Source organism: Struthio camelus, chromosome 15, assembly GCF_040807025.1.
Source record: "Struthio camelus isolate bStrCam1 chromosome 15, bStrCam1.hap1, whole genome shotgun sequence".
Classification (NCBI taxonomy): Eukaryota; Metazoa; Chordata; class Aves; order Struthioniformes; family Struthionidae; genus Struthio; species Struthio camelus.
The window spans coordinates 15541954-15560063 of record NC_090956.1 but is presented as its reverse complement, the minus strand read 5'-3'; the positions used below and the strand labels follow the sequence as shown (position 1 = coordinate 15560063).

Here is an 18110-nt window from a genome sequence, read left to right as displayed (position 1 = left end):
GTGTGATAATTGAGAAATGTATCAGGATTAAGAACACGGATATATGCTTATGCTGCGAGTGTGTCTCCAAGCAAAGCAAGAATAATTTGTTTTGACTTTTTCCTCATTTTAATGCATGTGGTATATTTATCTATTTCATAGGGGTTCTGCAAAGACTTTTTTTTTTAATCTTTGTTTTCTTCATGGTAATTTTGAATTTGTAGTTCTGGGACAGCTGATACAACACAGATAGAATTATTACTATATAACTTAGTTTGGAAAGGGGATTTTGAAAAGCAGTTTTGAATTGGCTTGTGGCAATTTTCTTGTACATAAACTCATTTTAACTGCATAAAAACTACTATATTGCACTTAGAAACTGCAGTGAATGTGCATTTAGACGTTATGAATAACTGCAGTTAAGTGGAAATGAAACTGAAATAAATCTGAATTTTATTTGCACTTTTCCTTTATTTTATGCCATTAAAGCTGCTGCTACCTTTTTCTCAGGCTCTGCTGTTGAGGATAGAAGCGCGTGCGTGCGTCTGCGAAATGCTGACGTGCCGTTTGCCTACCTATATACCATGGCCTGTAACTACGGAGGCTATGCAGCGAAGTTTTGACTGCCGGACTTTATTCCCAAGTTGTTTGTTTGGGTCGTGGAAATGCAGCAACGCTAATGCAAGATACGACATGGAAACTTGAACATCCGGTTCAAAATTAAATGTTTCTATGATCTAGGAGATGGCCACCACAGGGGTGGTGTTGGTGTCTCGCATGCCAGCAAGGAAGGCTGCTGCCGCGGCATCGCCGGGCTGGCTGGGAGGCTGACAGGTTGCAGCTGGTGGGTGGGTTCGGTCCCGTGGGCGCTGCGCGAAGGCACTGCGGTAGGGCGGCGCAGCGGGTCTGCCCCGCGTGTGCTCCACCTTTGCCGCGGGGCAGCACATCGCTTCGGTCCTTCCGACCCTCCCCGGCTGCCAGGGGCTGCACGCGGGAGAGCCCCAATGCAGTGCATGGAGAAGAAGGTCTTCTGGTCCTGGCCGTGCGTCTACTTGGTTGGATTTATTGGTGGAAAATGGTAGAAATGAAACAGCAGAAGTGGAAGGACAGTAAGCCAGGCCTAGGAGAAGATGCGCGGGAAGGAGACAGGGCAGTGTACGGGTTGCACAGAACCAGCCATGTTTCCTGGAGGCAAAACGTGAAGCGCTGATGAAAGAAACGTGGTGCGTTCCCAGCGTAACGTCTGCCAGCAGGACTGGTAAGTTCTCTGCTCCGCGTTGCTGTGTTGTCACCTCAGCCGAAGCGTGCAGGAGGGACGCAGCGCTTTGTCCCCGGTGATGTCCCTTCCCTGGAGGTAACGCTCACAGCCGCCTGTTGCAGCCCACCCCTCCGGGGACTGTGCGTGAGCGTTGGTGCCGCTGAGTGGCCGAGAACCTGAAGCCCCTCTGCGGTGTCAATGCGATTTCCTCTCTGCTGTCAGTCTCTAAAAATAAACAAAATAACCCCCCAAACCTGAACCTCGCTTAAACTCTGCCTTGAGTCACCTCCTCAGTCGGGTGTCAGAAGTGCCGGCTCCTCCTTGCAAGGTTCTTCCTGCTGTGGTTGAACTGCTGAGGAGTCTTTGCGTTAGGTGTTAAATACATGGGGATCAGTCCCGAAAAGAAATGTCTGCCTTGTGAACACGTCATTTGACAAAGCAGGAAAAAAAAAATTGGCGTTTTGTGTAACCTTACCCCTGCTATGAAGAAGAAGACATAATTATATTCCCACCGTATTTCCTTCTCTGTTTTGGAAAAACAAGTACCAACATAATGATATGTCTGAGAATGGTTTGCGTACCCAAACATGTTCTCTGTTTAACAGCCGAGATTAAAAGCAGAGTTGATAGTGAGACTCGGCTCAGATGAGGCCATGATTTCACCACCTAGCATTTTTTTTAATTTTCTCTCCCACTGTTTTGCATTCATGTGTTCATGAGTCATGTTATTTCGCTGTTAAACTCGCATTAACATACTTCCTAGCTTGGTAGTGCAGTGGTACTGTATTATCCTCACTGGCAGTGGGCCACCGGCCTTGTCGTGAGTTTGCAAGGCCTCAGGAGCGTGGCTGGTCAGGCTGGCTTTGTGTGAACTTGCCTTGACCTTCCTGGAGCTTTTTTGCTTGGTTTAGCTGTAGCAGCAACTTTTCTAATAATCCGGGGGCTCAGCCTAATTTGCTTCACGTTGGATTATCTGTGTGTGGTATAACCGTGGCTTTTTATATAGCCAGCAGTAAGAGGGAGTGACCGTGCAGCACGAGGGGGTCATGCCTGCCTGGAGACCCCTGGGTCACAGCAGCTCGGCCAGCTCCGGGGCAGCCCCTGAGCAGGACAAAACCCTCGTAGGGGCGAGGAGCAGAACAACAAACAGGCGTCCAACGCGTGGGAAAGGCGCCACGTTGTAGGAAACTCAGATGTAACGTGGAATCGAAGACCAGTGAAGAAAGAGCGAGGTGTCAGAAAATGAATGAAAGTAGCCCCAGGTGTATCCAAAAGAAAGGAGGAGAGAAGAAGGAGTTAAAAAAAAAAGCCCTATGAGATAGGCTTTTCCTAGGGAAGAACTTGGGATGCCGATGGCCATCGGCATCCCCGCGGCCGCTCTCCGAGGAGGGCTGCCACCCACAGCCTCGGGCTCCGGAGGGGTGAGCCTCACACCGGCAAACGGGGGCGATAGCAGTGCCGTGTGGATAACCATTTCAGCTGCGTTACTGAGATGATGTTTATGTATTCTCTTCTTCGTTTTCTCTTTCTGTAATAATGAAATCTGGACTAACGATGCTTCTTTGATTAGACTGCTAATGTTTCAGTTATGACAAGTATATGTAAGGTGTATTTTCTTTTTGCCCATAGCATGAAATTGAGCATAACTTTTCTGAGCTCTGAGTTTACCATGGGACGAATGAGAAGCAAAATTCTTGAGGTGTGCTGGAGTGAAGATGGGTGAGAACCTGAGCAGTGGCTTCAGGGTTTATCCTGCAGTGCCGTGGTCATCCTCCTCCTTTTTAACTCTTAGCCTCTTTCCTCCTGTCTGACCTCTTTCCCCTTGAATGAGTTATCTACATGACAGAGGATTCATATAACCTGGAAAATTTTTAATTCAGGCCCTAATTAATTAATATAATGTACACCTGTGCTGATAATACCTTTATTAGCATTGAAACTGTAGACAGCAAAGCACCGTATCAGGCAAAACCATCTATTTCTAATTTAAGAGAATCAAAATTAAGGTGTATTTTGTCTGAATGAAGTCACATTATAACTGGAGTTCTGCATAGTGAGCAGAAATCCTTCCATCCTAAATTGAAGATTAATAACATGGTAAGTTTTAACGTTCAGTGTGGCAACTGAAGCATTAGGTTGCAATACAAGCTTAACATCACCGAACGCTTTATGAATTCATTATTTTAACACCTGTCAAGTGTCTTAAGAGGTAAATGCATTAACGTTATTTTTGCTTTATGAATAAGCTTGAAACAGTGTTCTTACCTTAAAGTGAACACTTTCAATAAAGAGGAAATGCTGCAGCTTTTGCAGCAGTAATCCTTTTACTGAGTGGATAAACTGAGGCTGAAGGCAAAGTAGTTTATCTCTATCTAACATTGTAGCCATGTTATCTTTTGCCTTAAAAAAATGAAAACCGTCCTGCTAGACTACAAGCAATGTTGAGGTTTTTTCTGCAGCTTTGTTTCTTTTCCAAATTCTTCTCCTGTTAATCCTATCCTGTACTTATTTGTTAAAGGTTTTTTTGTTTGTTTTTGCTTCCTCCTCTCTCCAAAGTAGGAAGTTTACTCTTCCTACTGAAATATGATATTTGAGGTTTATTGTATAAAATCTGAGTGTGCTTTTTGGACAAAATTCTGTTATCTCGTTGCCCTTTCTAAGAAGAGGGGACTGGTTGTGTTTGATACCATCTGCTCAAGCAGCATCTTGTAGGGATGACAACTGTACTGTGTTGTTGTGGGGTCAAATGTAGCTGGTTTTGGAATCGGTCTGTCTCTTGGGATGGCAGGGCACAAAGGGGAAAGGTGACACTAAATTTGTTTGATAAGAAGGGTGACAGCCAAGCAGAAAAATGTTCCCGCTATATAGGGGTTGATTTTCATATTCTGTAGATGAAGTTCATCTTTATCTTCTCTCAGAAAGGGTAAGGAGACCAATAAGCGTGTTTTCCCATCCTTTATCCCTTTTTACTGCTTTCTTCCATGGATTCTTAGATTTACTTTTGTCTTGGAAAAAACTGAAACCTACTGGTGCAGCAGGTTAGCTTTTATGGTTACAAAATTTAGGAGACTGGTATCTTTCCATACGACTTTCAGAGTGCTTTCTAAAATTTTTATTGCTATAATCTTTCAAATTCAGTAAGAATCCCTGACCTTTGCTTCCTCCATTATTTTGGAGATGTTGCATCATTTCGATTCCCCAGTACTGCACCTCCAGGACAAAATATCTTTCCTTATGGAAATAGTATAGCTACATGAGATCAGCAAGTCTTCCATCTTTCAGATTGTCGCAGGAGATGCTATAGAGGAAGAAAGAGTTGGACTGTGCTTGTTTACAGATGTAACTACTACCACATTGTAGAATAGGTATAATATAAGTGGACAGGTGCAACCTAAAATGGAAATGAAAATATATTCCTAACCTCTGAAGATTACCTATATAGGAACTTATCAGTCTTTAAAAAAACAAGCAAGCAAACAGAAAAGGCACTACTTTGAGAAAATAGAAATTTTCCTTATGCTTCAAATTTTATAAAGAAGAGTTATTTCCATTCTATTCTAAATTTTGGGGTCCAAGTAACAATCCAAAAACTTCTGGTGTAGCTGCTAAAAGCAGTGGATTCTTCCTAATCTTCTCCCATCTCTGTACATATCCGTTGTCTCTCCACAATATTTAAGTATCTTTGTATATAATCAGTTTTTTAAATGTGTGTGTATACATGCATATATGCACTTTGTGTGTGCCCACACACGTGTATGAGCATGTAAGTACTTATATGTATGTTTGCTCACAGAACTGTGGCATGGGAGGAACCTCTTACTTGAGTTATAAGCTGGGATTAAACGTGGAAGATGTGAACAGATTCATGAATGGCAAAGGCCTATCTCTAGTACATGGTAACGTTTCTGCCAGATCTAGGCACCTATAATGTGTGTGAGGGTAGGAATGATGGTGAAGAGTGGCTGCTTGTCAAGGTTAATGACGTGTGTTCTTACACTTGTGCTGATGCATTAAATGATGTCAGAAGCGCTCAGCAGACCACAGTAATACTTTTCATTTAAGAATCTATTAAAGTATGTTTAACATTTTCAGTTACTTTGCTAGTTTGAAGGAAAAAAGATACGATATCTCATAAGAATATATTTGAATCTCCGAGGAAGGAATTCTAAAACACACGTAAAGGGCGCCGTAAGTCCAATTAACACATGAAAGTTGGAGCAGTGGAGTTTCTTGAAGGAAATTACAAAAAATGTGGGGAGGAATATTTACAGTATCCAGTTTTACACTGATCAACAGCTCTGTGTTCATTAACAGGCACATCCCTCTAATTTGTGATCTCATTTGTACAGTGTCAACAGCTTTTAGCAGTGCCTCTTCACCTTCTATTTACTTAAAACATATGTATATATTTTTTAATCGACAAGAAAACTGGGAGCAGACTCGGCTCTTCAAACCCTGTAGTCATACCAGGTCCTCTATGCTCTGCTGATAACCGGCAGGGCAGTTTCAGTGAAGTTGCTGGCGTTTTGTATCTGTATAAGTCTCTTCACATCTGAGTCCATAACTGGTTAATAGTTTCAGGGAATTACTGCAGGTTTCGTGTCATCTTAAAAGAGTTTACGAAGTGACCTTTTTTCTTCATGCTGTGTTATCAAAGTAATCTTTTCTTGCATTTTGTGATGTGATTAAAAACATGAGACTGCTGTGATTTATGCAGGCAGATTTGGCAGTCTTGCCTGTTCACTTGAACTGTAAGAGATGAATCAAATTTGTCTGTCCCAATGAATAAGTTATTTGTTATCTGGAAAAGCATGTAGGGCGTTAGCGGATCAGGCGTAGATAAGGTGTTGCTATAATAACTGTGTGTGGTAGGTTTGATTTACAGTTTAAGCTGCTGTCCCTCACTTAATTTAATTTACTTTTTTTGCTTTAGTTATGTGATTTGTAGTTGACTCTTGTAATTTTTATAATGTGCTTTAGTACAGAAGAGACTTACATGATGCCAGAATACGTTTTTCACGTGCCTCAGCATTTCTTTTCTTTATAGTAGACAATATATTTTTCCATTCATTGTATACAGTTTTCTGCAGTCATTAAAACGTTTACAATTTTAAAAAAAGGTTTAGTCTGTTCCAGTATGTCTTGTAACTTTGTTTTTGATCACCTGAATTGTCATGAGTCTGCTTAAGATCCATGTTCAGATTGACTTGAGTGGTTTGACTCCTTTCCCTAAGAGACGCAGGAATCGCTCCTAAGGGAAGGAGAGAGATCGTGACCCCTTTGGTTGTCTGATGGTTTGCGGGAATTAACGTACCCGTTCTTGGTAAAGCAGCTTCTGGTTTGGTGCTCTAGGGAAGGAAGGGTGATTTATGCCGTTTCCCCGCTCCCCACCCATCTGAAGCACCCATATGACGAGGCCTCCAGAAACGGCTTGCGTTTATACATGGCAAGATCTTTCTGAATTAAAAACAGCAAGGGAAAAAATTGTGGGGTTAGAACCAAGAGCATTTGGTTACGCAGTTGCCTGAAATATTGGGTAAAAAGGTTTGAGATACCAGCACCCATCAAAAAGTGAATTCAAATCAAATGGAGTGGACTGAAAACAGCTGTGTATGCTTCTTGCGTGCAGTGTTACATAGCTCTGCAGCGGTGAAAATAGCTCTGTATATTCTTGGTTACAAATTGTGGCTAGTCTTCATTACCGCCATCTACTCTAATACTCCTATTCTTTCCTGCTGCCCTGTTGATAAAAGGGGAAGGAGGCCTGGGAGCATGGCCGTGGTGTGCATCTTTTCACAGCTCCCGATGAACAGACAAGCTTTTACAGAGGTAGAGAGAGCGAGAGGCTGAGCTCTTTCCTCAAAGCGCAGCCTCTGCTTAATGGCATTTTTCACTACAGCGCCGTTATTGAAATTTGTGTGGGTGATGTCAGTTTGATAGGCTCAGCACTTTTAGGGGACATTGACAGAAACTAAATTGGAAAAATGCAACAAATGTTAGGTTTTAGCAGAGTATTGACTTAATATAGATTGAACAGAGGAGAAAAATATTGCGTGGTGTGCAACTTGAACTTCACATTGTCTCATTAAAGACTCTGCAATGGATAACGCTGTCTGTCTGCTTTGCCCTCAGCTGTAGACCTAGCAGATCATTCATGTAAGGAGTAATAATATACCACTCCGTAGCACTTTGCTAGAACTGCCACAAGGTATTGTGAAAATCTGTTTTTATTACTTACAAAAATCTACCCTCCATTTATTTCTGTATAACTGTTTATTTGTTCCTTCCCCACTTTATTTTCCCTGGCCCCACATCCATTTCTTATTCGTTTTTTTGACCCAAATGTCTGTCTTTATATATGGCAGCCAGTCATCCGTCCCTTGAAACCCCCAAGTCCCCAAACCTAGATATATAATTAGATGTATTTGCCTTTTTTTTCCCCTCCTTTTTATAGCGTATCCAGGAAAAATGTGTCAGAAGAAATACTAGTTTCTGTCAGTGGGAACATTTTCTTGGTGTCTGAATTAAACTGATTAACTGAAAAATTGATCACTAAGTCAATCAACTTAGATTCGCATAAGATAAAACAAAAGTCTTGCGAAAGAAGCAGAATGTTAACTTCAGATTGTCCGTGTTTATGTGGTGTTACGTTATTAACTATGAGCATCCGTTCCTGAGGTGCCGAGGCTGCGGGCAGAGAGCGCGGTTTAGGACCCGGCCTCCTCCCGCTTCTGTCGCCCGTTTGAACGCAGAGCAGTTTAGGCTGATATTAGCCACAATTTCTAACCAAATAATAACAAGGGTTGGCTTGCCACACTAAGGCACCTTACCAAAAGCAATTAAATTTCTGTGATAGTTTCTGAGAAATTGAAATCTCTTCCTTTGAGAGTGCTGCCCATGAAATGCAGTAGCTCTCTGTTGGTATGGTGGTTTTTTTCAGCTAAATGCGCTTGGTATTTAAAATACGCAGGGCAGTTTGGAAACACGACTGCGTTCTCCGACTCATGTAGGACTTGTGCTTCACACAAGCCTAGATCTGTAAATATGTTTTGTTTTAATTTATCAAAGCTTGCTTCAGTCTCTTGGGAGCTGTTGAAACTGAAACAAGGTAGGTTCTTCTGTCTTCTCATTTCACAGCTCATGCGTGATGCATTGCCGTACATAGCGCGCATTATTTGGCAGTACTTATACTATTCTGTGTTGGTGGTGTTACAAATGGAGGAAACCTTGCTTGGTTTTTGCTTAGGTAGGAAGAATTTCCAGAGCGTAATCAGTGGTGACTAGGCAGTAATAGGGTCCGCTAACGCATCACAAATAACGTAATGCAATCCCTGGAGCTGAAGTTCCCTGACGTGGCTGTGAGGAGCTCCTTGTACTGGGTTTAAATTGGGTGCTTCGTGTGGAAGCGGGCTCAGGTTTGTATTTCTTTGGGGAGAGTGGCCTTGCTATTGAACGTTTGTATCTCCTTGAAAAGTGAGAAGGCCTTAGTGAGATGATGGACCTGCAGCATGCTCCCTTGGCTGCCACCACTGTTGGTAGTGAAGAAGCTACTGAAGAACAACTGGCTCAGTTAATCCCTATGAATTGGTTAATATGGTCTTATTGCTTCCCAGTCAAAGAATAAAACGTATAGCTAAAACGTGGTAACTGTCAAACAGTAAGCTTTTGGGCAGCAGGAATTTGCGGTGTTTGTGGAAAGCCTCCCACAATATACGTGCACCTTGATCGTGACTTTTACAAGTGGAGGAGACTGTAATACTGATGCTTAGAGCTTCCAGTTTTCTACACGCTAATTTTACACAACTCACTGTTTACATGCAGCATGTGCCAAAAGCTTTTTTGTAAAGCTTACAGTATGAGTTTATGGAAAAGCTTCTGGAATACTACTGAGTTTTATACCATTTGAGCAAGAAAAGATGTTTGTCTGCTTTTTAAAAGGCATATAGGGCCCTTCCTGACTGAAGTATAATGTGACTTTTAAATCCTACAAGAGCCACAGAAGAATATCATTAATATTTCTCCAGCTTGTATCCATCTCCTGACTGCAATGCAAACATTAGATGTGATTTTTCCATCTTGAAACAAATGCAGTTATAAGTCTTCTATTTGGTCTGCCAAGGAAAGATGCAACATCCAGACAGTTCTTTGTACTGTCAAATGAAATGAGGCTATTTTGACTAGTGTTTAGAGTAAACAACATATGGCATATTGCTGATTTTTTGCTTGTGGAGGATCATATTGGATTCCCATATCTGATGATATAATTCCAACTACATCCCACAGAATATTGAAATGGCAACTCAGCATGTTCTTTAAACAATGTCTGAACCATGAAAAGTTATGATTTTTCTTGGCTTTGTTCCCATGCTTCCCCTCCTTTATTAAGGCTAACTTCTTACCTTTTGACTAATTTCAGTTGTCTCAAAAGACAACAAAAACGTTATGCAGATTTTTCTGCTTCCTGGGAGACAAATACTTTGCAGTTTTTTTCTTTTGTTTTTCCCCCCCTTTTTCCCCCTCTCCCTGCAACAGCCATTGATAGTGATTGTAGTTTCAGTCTTCTGACAATAACTAACCTTCAGTCTAAAAACACATCAAGGACAGCAATACGTGAGTATTGCAAAGTAATCCTTGAGTTTTGGGAAAATAGCTTGTTTGTGACTCACTGTAGAGGAGATTTGGAATTTGGAGGCTACAGCACCAGCAAGCAATTTCATTGGTATTCGAAGTGTCTTTCAATATTCATCTGACGCCAGTGCCCTTGGAGTTGGGCAGTAGAGAGAGGCTGTTGTCATCTTATGTCTTCCATACTGTGATACCTTATTAAGATTAATGTTTTACTAGGACCAGCAATGCAAACAAAAATGACATACATCCACTATTTTAATGAATATATCCAGTGTTTTGTTGTTTTCCAGCTAATCTTGTGTTGATCAGGCATGTTTTGGAGTGTGAAGGCAGTGATTTTTAAGATATTGAAAGCTTGGCTATGAGTGTGGTTTTGTGGTAAAGTAGACTTAAGGCTGTGCCGTATCCTTTCTTCCCCTTGCACCTGTGGACTTTTGTGTTGGCATCGCTGGTTATTCAGTGAGTTTGTTCCGTTCTCTGACGTGGCTGAGAACACCCTGTTTGATAGGATCCCTTTCTAGGGGGGCTGGGGAGCTGAGCTGCCTGCCTGCTCGTTTTCCTTAACTAAAAAAAAAAAAAGGCTGCTCAGCTGTTGTGTATGTTTTATTGTTAGAGAAACAGCGAGCATCGGCTTTAGTAAACACGTTGAGACCTTTGGGTGCATGCAAGTCCTGTAGCTCCAAAACCTACCGCGCTGCGTTCTTAAATCATCCGGTCTGTTTAAACCCTAGCTTGGATTATGCCCATGGAAAACAGATCAGTCGCTTAGTGTAGGCAGCCTTTGTGTGTCTGTGTGCCATTTTGGGTTACCTGGTATGACACGTGTGAATGCTCCACCGTGCTCTGCTGTTAGAGATTACCAGCACTAGGTGCTTTCTCTTAATGTGTGAGCTGTGTAATCCAATATATATAGTGATCCTGCCCCCTCTTTGCTTGTCGTCTTACACAAATTTCATGTTATTTCCATTGTATTTGTCGTAGTTTTCCTGCAGTCTAATTTTCCAGGAGCATTAGCTTTCTGTAGGCTAAAAAGTACCTCAGGGAAAGAGCTCACTGATAGGTTATTCTTTTTTGTAAAGAGCTGTTTTTGTCACTCTTATAACTTCTTCTCGTTTGTGTGGTTACTTTCCCAAAAAGAATAGCAAATCAACCGTATCTGAGAGCTGATATGCCTGTTTTTCTCCTAACTTTTTGCTGTTATCTCCTTAGGAGTTTCCTGATGAAACAGATGTTGCGTATGAACTAGATGTCCTTTCTGCGTTCCCTTTTATTCCTTTCTTCCCAAAGGCTTCATGTTCCTAAAACGTTAATGTGAAAACATTTGTTTGTTTTAAATTTGTCTTATTTTTGGATGATCCCTAACTCTGTTTTATTCAACCATTAAATTGTAAGGTGTCACGTTTTTATTTCTGCCATTTCCTTGCTGACCTGCAAGCCCTGACCCGAAAGGAGACTTGGGTTCTCAAGTCTTCTAAAAATACTCCCGTTGCTGGGATCTGTTTGGGGTGAGCTGCTGCGGTTACGGGTTGGCTCCGTGCGGGAGCAGGGCGCGCTCGGGCCGCGCTCTGGCCGCAGGCGGGCGCGATGCGGAGGGCGCAGTCGGCGAACGTGGAAGCGTTGGCCAACAGCCGGCGCGCGGGTGTGCCAGCGTTGACTTTTGACTGGATACTTAGAGTGGAAAGACATGACACGTTTGTAACCCCATGACTGTCTTGATTAACATCAAGTTCCCCATACTTAAATAATATGGGATTTGGGTAGGTTATAGACAATGTAGGGGGAAAAAAAGAAATTTTTACCAACGTTAGACTTGTGAAGTGTATGTGATGACTTTTGCAGGAAATGTGTAGACAGACAGTGAGATGCTGAACGTTGCCACTTGGTGCCAGAGTTTTCTGGGGAAAGCTGTGAGGCTCCCAGTGGGCTGTGTGAGTTCAGGTCCGGGCAGCCGTGTCTGGTGTCTTTGCCACGTCAGCTGGCTAACTCGAACGGTCTAATTCGGGCTCACCTAGCAATGAATATGAGGCAGTTTGGGCTGTTAATTTTCTTGGCAGCTCAGTCCCATGGGTGAGATGAGGATGGCAACTCAAGTTAAAACATTAGGTTGTGCTTTGCTGCTATTTTAAATCAGGTTGCTTAACATAGTTTAAGGAGAATATATGTGTATATTTATTTTTCCCCTGGTAGAGGCATTCTGTAGGGTAGTCTCCACATATGCATCACTGCCAGCTGCTGTTAAAGTATTGCAAAAATATTTTAAAAAATGGTTAAAAGGACTGATATATACAGAACTGAACCTGAATTGAGCAAAATGCAATGAATGAGGCAATATATTCCTGACAACTTTATCTCTGTTGCAAATGAGGATTGATGGCAAGGCAGACTGACTGTAATGCATTGTTTTCAGATAATCTGTACATCTGTAATCTGTCTTTCAGTTTTGGAGCTATGCAGCTGTTCCCTTTTAAGAAGTAAGGAGGAAACACAAGGTTGTGCAGTGGTGAACAACTGTGACTTAACTAACAAATCAGGCAGGCCCTACAGACTAGGTCATTTCAAAAAGTAATGCAGATGTCTGTGCATTGATAGTGTTAATCCTTTGTACACAAAGCCTGAAAGCTTGAAGATTACCGATTAAAAAGAATGGTTATCTGTGACAGTATATTGTGAAGAACTTTTTATACCTAGTGACCTTTAGATAGTACAAAAGCTATTGAGAGATTTGATGCTAAAACAAGAACGTTTACAGAACTGTGTAACGGATCTTAGCTCTTGTTCAGGTATAAATCAGCAATTGTAAATCTCATGGGTTTTTTTTCTTCATTTCTACTACTGATGACTCTAGTTTTGAAGTTATCTATTTAAGCGCGCGCGCACACACACACATACATAAACAAAAATTCTGACCTCCACTTAGCAGCTAAACAGAACAAACGTGTATGGCCAATATTTATTGCTGAGAATAATGGACTAATTATACTAATTATTTTCCTGTTAGACTTCACATAGCCTCATTATAATAGGATTTTCTCAGAGTAAGGGGAAAGAATTTGTGTGTAATCTCTACTTATTTATCAAAAGCGTTGTTACTCATGTCATAATTACAGTATGCAGGCAGCTTTTAAATAGCAAGAGAACTTAAAGCTGTTATAAAGCCAGGGATGAGTCAAAGAACCCTCCAACAAAGTGGCAAAGTTGCTAAAATTCATTATAACTATCATCTTTCTAGCATTGTCAAGGTACTGAGAAACTTCTACCAGGAGGAAACCCTCCCACAATTAACATGTCAGTCTACAACATGATGAAGCTGTGCTGAAATTTTTAGGATGTAGTTATTTTTAGATTTTTGTTTTACTCTCTGCCTTTCCTATTCTTGTCCCGAAATGAGCCTGTAAGGTAGTAAATATGGTTATATGTAAGGTTTTTTCTGTAAGCCTAAAACTTTGTATTGTACAATTAGTCTTTTTTGAATTATCTGATTTTTTGATGATGAAAACCTAATGTTGACATTTCATATTATATGGTTTTGTAACCTGTTGAAAAAATTCACTCTGTATCTATTCTATGTATGGTTAGGAAGAATGCTAAGCCAACAGATTTAATTAAGAGGGGAGCTGGTTTATACTGTGGCAATAGAGTGCAGTAGTTCAGGTGTTGATGGCTTTTCCTAAACACCTATGGATCTATGGTGAATTTTGTGTATAATCCAGCCTTTCCATTGGACAGAACCTTAAATACACAACTGTGGTGTAGCGGCATTCAGCTCAGATGTGACTGTGTAAAAATATTGACTCTACTTGTGCTAATGCTGTACTGAAAGGTACTTTGCACGAGAACTGTTTGAAATTAGTTCAGTTTGCTCCCCCACTGTAACATATGACATTTTTCTAATTAGGGCAATGTTTAATTTACTGTCTCATGGCTTTTTGAATAAATATAAATTGTCATACTAAAGTGACAGGTGTAAAACCCTGGGTAGCTGTGTTAGAGAGGTTAATTTGCTCTTAATCAAATCAGTTCTGCTTCACTTTCTCATGGGGCGTGAGAGATAATAGGCCTGTTTAACTGGAGATTAGGCAGCTTTTTTCCTGGAATTCCCAAAGGCTTCACCTGAGACTTATTGTGTCATACTCTCTATAAAGATATTTAAATGCATCAGCATTTAAAGATGTGCTACATCTACTCACAAGGGTCTTGCATCACCCGCTTTTGGTGCGGCAGCGATGAAAGGGAACCTAGTACTAGAAGACCTGGAGAAATGAAATCTTGTGGAGAGCCGCAATAAACGGCTCAAGAAGAGACCACCCATCCCTGCCCTGTGAAAGACCATGCTTGGGTTTGGAAAGAAAGAGGAATGAGGCTGCTTCTGCTCAGTGAACTAGGAAGGAGGAGAAGGTCCTCGCCCCGTCTTTATGTTTTGTAGTGAGAAAGGTGTCAATATGCAGTCTTCTGGGAGGTGATAAGAGAGGTAAGAAAAATACATAAAGCAGCCTGCCAGTTTGCAGGCAGGGAGGGCAACGCAGGGATCCATCAGGGGAACGTGTGAGCATGAATAAGAAGTTTGCTTTGAGGATCAATAGATGGAGGCTCTATGCCAGAAGGGCTATTGCTGCAGTGAGTGGAAGGATCTGATGGGAAGGTCGCTGGAGAGGCAGCACAAATGCCCTGCCATGAGGGGTGCGGGGGAAGAGCTGTGTAACGTGAGAAACACTGAGCAAACCGGTGTGGGGGGGACAGAAGAAAAGGCTGTGGAAGTTGTATGTACTAAAGGAATAATCTAGTGCGTTGAAGAACGTCTGAGGCTATGGATGGGAGCAAAGAAAGTTTGGTTTGCCCGCTGCATCTGGGATAAGTGTCTAGCGTGGGATTTTTGGATCAAATTCTAAGCTTATTTTCATGACCTTCAAATTATTTCCTTACTCACAAATAGGATGTGGTATAAAGTGGCATTTAGATTACTTTAAAGCTTTGATGCTTCCTTGTATGTTTTGAACGGTCCCATTTTATCTTTTGCTAGCAGCGGGAGAAGTGAAATGAGCATCCCTCTGTGGGAGTCGGCGCGTTCAGGAGAAGCCAGAAGCGCTGACCCTGAGGGGTGCTTGTGCTGGGTGAGTGCAGCGGGGCAGGTTGCTGCTGGTTCGTGAACAGGGGAACGGATGTAACGGGAGGTTATTTTTCTGCCTTCTACCAGACTTCATGGCAACTGCAGTGGGATGTGAAGCTGAACATGTGCTGAATTTGGACCTTGAGCCACTAAAATGGGAAAGAAAGGTACCTCTTGGCCAAGACTGTACGCGAGGGAGAACCAGGAAAAGTGGTTATGCTAGATGCAGAGCTCTAAGTGAATTACTCCCTAAGCGATTGTACGTGAAGAAAGCCCACCTTCTCTTTAATAATTTAGGAACTGGGAAATTAATTTTTGTAGTCCCTACCCATAAATGAATTCTGTGGTAAATTAAGTGTGATTATTGTTTGTGTGTGTGTGTGTGTATCCTTTGTTCTTGGGTTATAACATGCAAAGGCAGACTCCCACCCATGAGTTATTTGAATGGGATTTGGGTAAGCACAATACTCAGAGAAATGTACCTGGTTTTATTTTTGCCTAACCTGTGTTGATATGTAAACCAAGCAAATCCTGTGACATATTTAGAGTCCTATGTACTGGATGCACTGAGTAAAATAAGGAGGATAGATACAATCGCTCTTCTATTATTTATGGACTATAAAGTCTTTACAGTGGCATTGACAAAGGGTTTATAGTCAGTACACAAGCTGGTTATACCATAAATTGTAATGTTATATGATAAACTGGAAGTTTATAGCAGTAGTAGGTATCAAAGAAAAAAAATGAATTTTGGTCTGAAATGATCTATCATGGGATGGAGTTGCTACACGTTTAAATATTCAACCATTTTTGTCTTCATTTATTTTGAAGTTGCTGATAATTCATGTGCTACAGAACCAGGATTTATAGGTTTATTTAGAGACTGCTGTGGGGGGACGTAGGAATAGACCCTTTAAACTCGAGAACACATTCTGGTGCGGTAGCGGAGAAACACTGATGCAATTAAATTGATTCAAGTCTTCAGTTTCCAGCTCTAGAGATGGCAAACAGAGCTGTTGCTAAATATTTGGTCTGTTGCTACAGGGCTCCCAACAATGCAATAAAATAGTTGGATTACTATTTCTAGGAATGTAAATGGAAACTACTTACAGCAAAAATGTCTTAAACATAATTTAATTGCTTCGAGTTTACATAAAAACTAAAAGCAGTAAAATGTCAACAAATGTTAATTCCCCTTCCTTTGTGAGTCTCACTCCTTCCTTTAGCTAATGGTTCTGTAAACAAAAAACAAAAATATCCTTAGTGTTTACTTACAACACTCTTCATTTAATTCAGAATAGCTCTTTGTAATTTTTCCCATTGTAAGGAATTGCTATGTATTAAATTCTTAATTTCTCATGGTTCTTTTCTCCCTTTCAAGCTTTTTTTGAGTATAAGCACATTGCAGATTGAATGATACTACAAACTTAACTAATAATTTGTAGTTAAAATCAAATTTTACCAGCTTTTAGAACTGACTTGAAATATAAAGTGTATCATAGGAACTGTTAAACTTGAATTGTTGTATTATCTTACTTTGCGGTATGCGGTATGGATATTAGGCATATCCAGCATTTGTGGAAGCTTAAGATGAAGCAAAATTTGGAGGGGGGTGGGGAGAAAAGCAAACCCTCTTTGTAGCTGAGTATTTATGGCCGTTGCCTAGGTTCCAGCCTCTGAGGACGTCTTTGTTTCTGGTGGTAGCTGCAGCGTGGTGGTAAGACCTAGGTTCACCAAGTGGAGCTAAGCGCTGCGTTAGGCAGTTGGGAGGCAGATCTGGGATGTAAGTGAAGCTAGTGGTGCCTGCCTACCGTTATCAAACACTTCTCAGTGCTTTGTCTCCGTTACTACAAATGAGCAAGTCCTTCTGTTCTGTCTGCCGAGGGCCCGCGTTCCTCTCTGTGGCTGCCGCTTGTTCCTCCGAGAGGAGAGCATGTGTGTGATGAAGGGAGAGAAGCTTTAAAACCTCTTCAGCCGTCAGCAGAATGGCATGAAAAACGATGTTTGGGAGCAAAATAGGAGCCGTATTTCAGTCTCTCCCTATTGCCAGGGGCCCAGGTAATGTCGGAGCATATGTGCAGCACGTATTTGGCTTTCCTCCAAGCTCCCTTCCAGTGCGGCTAAATAGTGAATATGTATGAAAGGGGAAACGGGGCCATGCTGCCCCCCTCCCCCTGAAAGAAATACTTTTCTCCAGAAACAAAAATAACTGCTGCTTTTTCTTGAAGTACAAGTCTTGCATTGTGCACATTGTTAATGTGCAGTGCTAAGGATGAAAAGATGTATCTCCCCAAGCCATTTCTCCCTTATTTCTCGAGTTGTTTTTTTCATGCAACATAGGAGTTTTTAGCTGTGTTGTGTAGCAGGCAAGTGGTCTTGTTTGTTTTAGTTATAGCAGAGGAATTCTTTGAAGAAATAAATAAAAAAAAAAAAAAAAGAAGGTTAAAGTCTCTGCTTGTTTTCCACTTTCTGTAACCTTTAACTCCCCCACAAAGGGACTGAAAAACTGGGATTGGTAGTGTTTCCCCATTTGCAATGGTGTGAAGAAACATGTATTGCAAGACCCACATTTTTGACAGCTGCTCCTTCTCCTTCACCGATGAGTACAAAAATAGCTCCTCAGAAATTTCAATTAGCAGAGCTGTATGGGTGCTTTGGCCACTGTTCTACCCTATAAACAGTGATAAAGTTGATATTAGTATGTACAATAAAGGTTCTTTTGAGATAGGCTTGGATTTGAGTCCTTGTGGTCACCAGTGCAGCTGCAGATATTCGCAGTGGGGTAAGTTTGTTGTTTAGGCAGGATGCTTGCAAAAGAGAGGGGGGAAAAAGGCTCAAGGAAACAGTATTTTCCTGCTGGTGGCTTTTGTTTGTGCCTGGTAGGTTGTGGGGCTGAATGTTAAGAAACCAAAATGAATGTTGGGTGCCTGAATGAGGTCGTCATTGATATCCGTGAAATACTCTTAAGTTTTTCCTACCTCATAAAATCTATAATGAACAGTCATAGGACCACATGTATTTGTGAGGATTTATGGGTTGTTCATGATGTATTTAATGATGAATGTGATATATACCATTTTAATATGAAATACTTCTTTGGGTGGTAATTGTTCCTTTTTAATTTCCTGAGTAGAGTGCTTT

General features: G+C 41.4%; 1 protein-coding gene across 5 annotated transcripts in view; it reads left to right on the top strand.

Annotated features, from left to right (window-relative positions):
- Positions 1-18110, top strand: part of LOC104149733 (uncharacterized) — a 308193-nt gene that overhangs the window by 28916 nt on the left and 261167 nt on the right. The window contains exons 1-3 of one of the 5 annotated variants that reach the window (XM_068908456.1): positions 14063-14333; positions 14883-14973; positions 15057-15136. The exons of 2 other annotated variants lie outside the window; for them this stretch is intronic. In XM_068908456.1, coding sequence (XP_068764557.1) covers positions 15062-15136 — 75 coding nt within the window. In that variant the 5' untranslated portion in view covers positions 14063-14333; positions 14883-14973; positions 15057-15061. Of the gene's footprint in view, positions 1-14062; positions 14334-14882; positions 14974-15056; positions 15137-18110 lie in introns of those variants that run through there. 2 more of the 5 variants (XM_068908458.1, XM_068908457.1) reach the window with 2 other exon arrangements.